The sequence below is a fragment of the Stegastes partitus genome, unplaced genomic scaffold, assembly GCF_000690725.1.
Source record: "Stegastes partitus isolate 25-593 unplaced genomic scaffold, Stegastes_partitus-1.0.2 Scaffold514, whole genome shotgun sequence".
Classification (NCBI taxonomy): Eukaryota; Metazoa; Chordata; class Actinopteri; family Pomacentridae; genus Stegastes; species Stegastes partitus.
Genome location: NW_007578245.1, coordinates 403,043 through 411,291, shown reverse-complemented (window position 1 = coordinate 411,291; position 8,249 = coordinate 403,043). Strand labels below are relative to the sequence as shown.

Here is an 8,249-nt window from a genome sequence, read left to right as displayed (position 1 = left end):
ACAGCTTTTAAACCCTTTTAGAAATTGTGCCTTAATAAGTTCACAGGCACACCTGTTTAGTTTCCTGTGGAGTTATTTTGTTAGCTACAGTGATAGATCTTACCAGCCTCTCTGTTTCTACATACAGCTAAATCATTCACTGGCTTTGTCATAGACACCAGCTTGTCTGGCTTCTCAGTGGTATCATTTTTTTGTCATACTCCCGTCAGACATGAGATGTATCTTCGTCAACCTTTGAAAAGTCGTAGTAAACCAGGCACAGGGTCCTGATGATTGTTTTTCTTCAGTTTCCTGTAGAAAGACCATCATTATGAGGTAGGCAGCAGTATCCAGATCCCGGAATATTAGTTATGTCGGGTTCCTCTCCTTCATGTCCCCTGATGCCTGCTGATGTGATATGAAAGACTATGACAAGTCACGGTAGCCCTGACAGAGGCTCCCCTGTGCCTCACTGATAAGCTTCAGCTGTATCATGTGAACAATGAAAAGAGAGCAGGCTGTAATGCTGCATCTGTATCATCATCAGCAATCCCATTTGGAGGGTTTGTCATGAAAACGCTACGACGACATCTGTGACTGAAGGTTTATCTCGGTAATGCCGGCGTTATTGAGCATGCCTCTAAGGGGGGAATCTTGACATATCAACACATTTAATATGGAACAGTACAAAACAGGTACAGGTACAATTAGTCCTCATATAGTGAAGGATTTTCCAAAGTGAACTTTCCAGACACATTTATTGGGCTGATAACATTACTCAAACACAGTGTATGACCATTGTAAACAATAGAACAGAAAAAAAGGCATCAGCTCAGACTGAGAACTGCTCTGAAATTCAAAGTGCGCCAAGCTTTTAAAATTCTTAACTTTTTGTCCTTTTTTTTAAAATCCTCTTAATATATCTTTTGAATGTAATTATTTTTAAATTTTTTTTTTTTTTTTTTTTACATATTCATCTTTCTGCAGTATTGATAATTATAATATGTACAAACGAGGCCGAGACGCTGTCTGTAAGAAAGCCTCTAAGTATCTGCTTGTCTCCCATGACATGACTCGAGTTTTGAAAAAAATTACAAGGTAAGGCTGTGTTCCCTCTCTGTAGGTTTCGCTGATTGCATGCCCTGTTGGTGACGGTAATGGAACGTCCATGTGAGGCTCGTTGACTGCTTCGTCTTGACTGGCAGGATGGGGGCAGTGACTTAGTCCTTGGATTTTTCCCACTGATAGCAACATCTTTTATGTACAAAGGCTTTAAAGTCCGAACGTTGTCCTTTTGTTTGGGAAGCTCTCAAATGAATGCTTCCACATTGTTTTTTTAAAGTTTGTTGCCAAGTGTCTATTTTTTTTTGTTTTCTCCCAAAAAAAGTGTTGGTATCAAAATGTTAAGATATAGTTGTACAGTGGGGGAAAGGGCTTGTTAGCGTGTGTTATATCAAGGGTTCGAATGGTTCTCAATGTATGAAAAGAAGAGTGTCTTTGCTCGCATCGCAAAGTTCCTTCATTCGAATAATGTCCGGTGTTGTTTGTCTTTATACAATGCCATGAAAGAATCTTAGATGGGATGCACCCTTTAATGCCAGTTTTCACATCTTTCCCTTCTCCATCCTGTCCTCCTCCTCCTCCTCCCCTTCGCCTTATCCCGTTCTTCATTCTTGACACTCTTCTCCACGCTCATCCAAGGGAGGCTACTTTAGCAACCACTCGTTCACTGGAAGAGAGGAGAAGGACAGGAGTGAGAATACTGATTTATATGCGGGTATCTCCACAGTTCAACTGTTGTGTGACATTATCCAGCCTCCCTCTGCACCCAGCATCCTCAAATCCCACACACCATATTTCATCTTTAGTAATAACATGGAATTTATACAGGAAGGTGTTCAAATGAATGGAATGGATGTGCATAGGTGTGTGGTCGTTGGTGGAGGGCTGAGGAGGATGGGGTGTGTGCTAGTAAAAATTAACAAGGAGGGTGGCATGTTCTGTGGAATAAAGAATGAATTGGAGTGTGATATCATATTTACTTCCATCAGGGGGTAGAAATAGTAAAATAAAAAACTAAGCATTTTTCAGAAAAATCCTGAAGCTTGATTCTTGAGGAAATTTGGCCATTAAAACTAACTCAAATGCAATCAATAAATTGTATTCATGGCTGGATTAAGCTTCATGAGGGGATCTTGGAGCAAACATTTCTCTTTGGCCTCAACTGACACACACATATATATATCTATATCATTATAAATGGTCTTTATTTCCTCAGTCAAATGAAAATTCAACCAGTTTTCCAGAACTGAAATAATTGCCTACTTGATTGTTTTTGGATGGTGTTGTGTATAAATATATTATATCATGTGTGAAGTATAGTTCTTAAGGTTTAAAATATAAAAGAAGTTACATATATGCACATAGTCATGAAATGTCTCCTTTTGAAGAAGTTGCCTGGGTCTTTTCCTTATATGGTTTCACAGGACAAGCAACAGACGGAGAAAAAGACGGAGAAAAAGAAGTCCATATAAGGATGCAACTACTCAGTGTGATGAAGATGGGCCCCAATCAATTGATTTGTGACATGACCATGCATCATGTGACTGAATAGTATAAGACAAGGGTCTGAAGGAAAGGTCTTAGTCTCACTCTGTCTGATGCTAGGGAGAGTTTGACCCAGAGCTCTGTAATGCAATATTCAATGTTAATTAAATTGATTGAGACCGAATTGAATCTCATCTCATCTTGAGAAACGAACACGCGAGAAAGACAGTTTTCTCCAACTATAGCAATTTTGATGATTGATCAATCCTTCACGTAATTTTTTAAAGCAAAAATGACTCACTTTTGTTTGATTGGAACTCAACAGTTTTTGTTTTTCAACTGTCCATCAAACACTAAATGTAATTAATTGCATTTCCACTGCAGAAACTCTCCCTGGGAACCTAGAATGTTTTGAAGAACCAGAGGATTTAGGAGTTAAATTAACCAAATTGACCCTTTATTAATTGGATTAATAAAGGCTAAATACCATTCATAATACATTGGCAGAATTTTTAATGTGTGTTAAAAGATCCATAGCTGTGTTCCAAAAACTATGATCATGGTCGACCTCCAGGTTGCCACAGAGCTGCCAGAATGGCTACTGAGTCATTACTTGTCTGCTTTTTTTAGGGTAGCAGAATTTTTACTTAGGCTTATATTCAAGCCAATGATTGCTAAAGGGTTAAGCTTCACTGAGGCCCCCAAAAGAACTCTATGGAGTCCCTGCTCAAGCAAGGTTCAGGAGCCTTTGAGGAGGTTCTTGATTTACGATGAGCTAGTCAGTCAGCTGCAGTGCTAAATCATGGGTTCCACAATCAGGGTATCTGCATATTTAGGAATGTTAACTTAAAGACTGATTAAGATCTTTTCATAAGGTCTAGTGATGGCTAGGGCGCATACTGCATGGACTCCTGACAGACTGTATTTTGGCTGCAGCTCAGTCCCCTGTTCTCTTTTACCAGAATCTATTTCAACTAAATAAAAAAAGCCCAAAAAATAATTACTTTGAGGCCATTTTAAGACCACATCTATAAAATTAAATACCATACATTCATAGGATATAAAGCACTTGTACCAAATAAACTTTTAACTGGGAACTTTTTCAATTTTAAACACTCAAAACAGAAAACAATAACTGAAAAAAAAGTTTAGAAGGCTTCGGGTTTGTGAGGTGTCCTGGCAAAAGGAGTAATTTTAGTTAAATACCAAAAGGGTTTACATAACTGCACACAAGTGTATTTTGTTTTTTATTCATGGAGCTACATGAGAAACCGTTGATAAATGCTGCAGCCTTGTTATGCATTTATGCACGGTAAGCTGGAATTTGAGATATTATATTGTTGTGCCATGACAGAATTGGAAAATTTCTAGACATTAGTCCCAAAATGTGATGATGGGTGGAAACAGCTTGTATTAATATTGAGTACAAAGTCAATGATGGAAGACCTGACAAAGCTAATTTGGTGCTTAGGCTTCATTTTATACTCAAACATGACATTACAGTTATAGTCTTACTATTTTTTTGTTTTTCCACGTTTAAATAAATGTTCAAATTTAGAAAAAATAACAGCATCCCTCGTTAGCAGCTTGATTATTATAAATGTCCTTGATTTTACATTTAGTTGATTTAGTTGATGATTATTTCTGTGGATGAAGGGAGAAATGTGTCCTGTTGCTCCTGATCTCAAACCAATTACCAAATGAAACGTATTCTGCCCTTTAATGACATATAACTCGCCTCCCCAACCTCTCGACTCCGTGATGAAGGTCTTTAAATCTCCAATTAAATAAACAGGTCTGTTTTTTTCAGTCGCCTGACTCAGAGATCCAGACAGTGTGTTTGTTTAACAATCAGAAGGGTCCGAGGTTGGCGGAGAATATTGAGCTCTCTCCCACAACTGCTGCACAAAATTACAGTTTCATCTTTGAGGACAGGGAGGCAAGTAGAGCAGAACAGGGACAGAGTGAGAAAGACAGATAAAGACAGAAAAACAGTCATGGTTTAGATCAGCTGCAGTACAGTAAAGCTTATAATGAATAGTAGTTCTTTAACGTATTTTACGCTTCAGGAGTGAAATTTCGCATTCTATGTGGTTGCTGCACAGATATACTGGCTAATACAGAGGAGAGAAGATAACAGAGTGCAGCAACATCTTCTCAGGTTGCAGTGAGTTGTGACAAGTCAGTTTTCATCCTTCCAACTGCCAGATCTGTCAGTCAGGGTCAAACAGGAGTTCTGATTGTCCAGTCATCTGACTTCTTTCTTTTTTTTTCCTTTTTCATCGTCCATATCTTTATTGTGTCTATTTCATTATTAACATGACATATTATTTCTAATTGTTATTTATTAATAATGTTTACGCAATAATCTCTTGGAAATTATATTAATGTTGTATTTTAAACAAATGACATCAGGGGCAAAAAGGCTTTGGTGAGTAACATTTTATTACACCTACTGACCACAAATTATATTGTATGTGCTAGTTGTGACAAATTCATATATTGTAAATGAAATGAAAGTGGCTGCAGCGACTGCTATGGATCAGAAAAATAACATTTGGCATCTAAAACGTCTGAAATTCAGATTTCTTTCCACCTCGATCCTATTTTGCAGTTTTGGGCATCTTTCCAATTGGTAATAACATTTTATTAGCCAGCTGATTCTGTGATGTTGATGTGGACTAACCAGGTAGATAGTATGGAGTCCTGTAACTATCAAAAGTTTAAAAAACAAGCAAAAAAACTGCTTTTTTATTTTATTTTTTTTAACTCTAGACAAGTTTCTGCAAGTGGCCTATTGCAAGCAGTTGTACTTGTGCACTGGTGTATCTATGTGACGCAGTAATTATCCCACAAAAATGCTGGAGCAGTGGAGCCTCTATGCCACTGTGTTGTGTTTATGGATGTAGATTAAACAAAAATGACTGAAACACAGCAGATCATGTTGGTGTTTGAGTGAATAAACGATAAAGTTTGCATTTTTATTGATAAAAAATAATAATAACAATAATTGGTATAGGCCTTTAATTCATCAAAAGCTAAAACCTGATGAATGATCATCCAAATTGCTATTTACCTCAAAATCATATTAGGAACTCGGTAATAACAAGATAAGAGAGAATAGTGAGCTAAAGTGAAACCAGAACTTCCACATTCTGTTCAAGTAACTGTGGCTGCATTTAGATGTACTCGAGTATCCTGGTTAGGATTTTTCAAATTCTTTCTTTCTTTGCATTTTTCTTTAAATATGAACAATAAACTCAAGGAGCATGCTTCATATTCTCAGAAAAAAAACAAAACAAATACAATTAATCTTAAATGAGAGACTGTATTGCAAGAGAACCATCACTAGCCTGGTGGTAATGTCATGACTTTGGCTCACTATATGTGTTTGTTTTGAAATAACTTGTTGTTACCTTTTTACTATTTGCATATCCTCCAGTTGTTTCCAAGCTTTGTTATTAATTTGTTACAACGTATCTGTAAAGAGCTACCAAAACAAAGTGGTTTAGGTAATGTGGCCAAACTGTTCATATTTCTTTTCCCGTTGACCTACAATATAAAGAAGATGGCATGTTTCCAGATTCCCCCAATTACGTTGTTGTGTGCACTAATAAAAAATGACCAACAACAAAACTAAGACCAAGGTTGCACCAAAAGTTACCAAAATGTTCGAAGCAATAATAAGAAATGCTTTGTCGGATGAAAACACAAACGTATCTGCATGGTAAGATTTAGGACAGGGGTGGGCAATCCTAGTCCTGGAGGGCCACACTCCTGCATGTTTTAGATGATCAGGATCGCTATCAGGCTTCTGTAGAGCTTGATGATGAGCTGATCATTTGAATCAGGTGTGTTGGAAGAGGGAAACATCTAAAACATGCAGGATTGTGGCCCTCGAGGACAAGGATTGGACACCCCTGATTTAGGAGAATCATTAAAGGTGGAGCCAGTGAAACAACACGCCAGCCCACTGAATTAGGTAGCAGCTTGTACCTCGATACTGGAGCTTCTGAGCCCTGTTGTTGGGGCAGTCCTTGCCCTGCATGCTGAAGTTGATATTGGTGCGGATGCAGCGGTTGTTCAGTGGCTGGACAGGACGAACGTTGTCACTCATGCTCAGGAAGATCTGAGATGGCTGGTTCTGGCTCAGTAGCCGCAAGGAGTGCATCTACGATGAAAACGGAGCATCAAAAAAAGCATCATGAGAACATGTACCAGGTTTATTGGGATATTTTTCAGTACGGATTGTGTGTAGAATTAGACAGAGGAACAGAGCAGGAAAGTTTTGGAATAAAAGTGTCACTGCTGAGCTGACACGTCTCACACAGAGAACAATAGTTAGAGAGAGAATACTTGTCTGCGATACACAATCCCCACTGGATTCTGAGAGCTGTTTCAGGTGTGAGTTGCTGGCTGAGGCTCACCTGCATGCGCGTGAGGTACACCGGCTTGTTCATCAGGATCCATGTGGCTGTCTCAAAGCATGGAGGGATGGTCATCGATCCATCATACGTGATAAAACTATTTGTCTCCGGGTAAATCTCCTCTATGTTCAAGCCAGTCAGTAGATATGCATCATCTGTGGGTAGACAAGCAGAAAAATGAAAACAGGAGACTTTTAAAGTTTCAGCAGAGGATACTCGGTAGTGGTGGAAACATTGTGAAATTGTGTGAAGTGTTCAATGTATTAGTTATCAGATAAATAAAAGATGACTTTTACCTAAAGTGACTTTTTCTTCCCACACTTTTTTTAACTTGCAAAATCTTTACAGGCCTGGAGCGGCTGCACCAGCTGTTCACATCTTCTAATTCATTAGTAAATTAAAGTCACTCTGCAGTTGTTGATGTAGCCTGAAAAACTCTCTGTATCTAAATTATATATTTAGAAGTTTACTCCATTTATCTTTTAGCGATTTTTTTTTTGGTTGAGATTTTATACAGATTATATCATTATGTGGTGTTAGTGAAAGGTACTGTGTTATTTTACACATTATTGTGTTTGGCAATAATAGTGTGCATATATCTGAATTCACATCAAAAATATGTATTTTCATGTTGATCTGTAAATAATAAGGAAAGTTTGAGAACTTAGAAACTTTTACAAATACAAATACTTCTGAAATATAAAATGAAAACAAAATATTCAGGTGGAGTTCACTGACTCACCAGAAGCTTGTTTAACTAAATCAACCAGTTAGAAAAATGGCTCCACCGCAAGTTCCAGCAGAAAATTTCTCACTAACTGGCAGTGTGATAGTGGGAAAGATGACATTAAATTAAGTGAAAGTGTCAGAAACCAGACTGGTATTCTGACCAAAGAGGGGCTCCATCAGTTCTGTCACAGCTACACTGAAGGTTTCTAAGGGGGCAGTGCATGGAACTCTACAACACTGTGGAAACTGGATCAGTTGTATCAAAAACAGGCAGAAAAGCTTGTTCACTGAGAGAAAAAAAGCAACTTTTCTACTACATTACAAACACAGACTTTACTAAATAAAGAACTAAAGACTTGTAGAGCATCTCCAAACCAGTTTTTAAGAGGGTAAGGAAACACTTGGGGTGGATTAAGTCATAGCAGCATTTTAAAGCGGACAATGGGTGGAAAAAATCCTCTTTACTGGAGAACCTGGTTAGAGATTAGTGGCAGTAACAGAAGGGGTGAATGTCAGGAGACCAACCGAAGAGAGAAGAATACCACAGTGGAACAAAACGAACCCACA

General features: G+C 38.1%; 1 protein-coding gene across 1 annotated transcript in view; it reads right to left on the bottom strand.

Annotated features, from left to right (window-relative positions):
* Positions 1-811: 811 nt before the first annotated feature.
* Positions 812-8,249, bottom strand: part of LOC103361575 (carbonic anhydrase-related protein 10) — a 354,679-nt gene continuing 347,241 nt past the window's right edge. The window contains exons 7-9 of the mRNA XM_008287693.1: positions 6,954-7,108; positions 6,523-6,697; positions 812-1,708 (exon numbers count right to left, since the gene is read on the bottom strand). Coding sequence (XP_008285915.1) covers positions 1,686-1,708; positions 6,523-6,697; positions 6,954-7,108 — 353 coding nt within the window. The 3' untranslated portion in view covers positions 812-1,685. The remainder of the gene's footprint in view (positions 1,709-6,522; positions 6,698-6,953; positions 7,109-8,249) is intronic.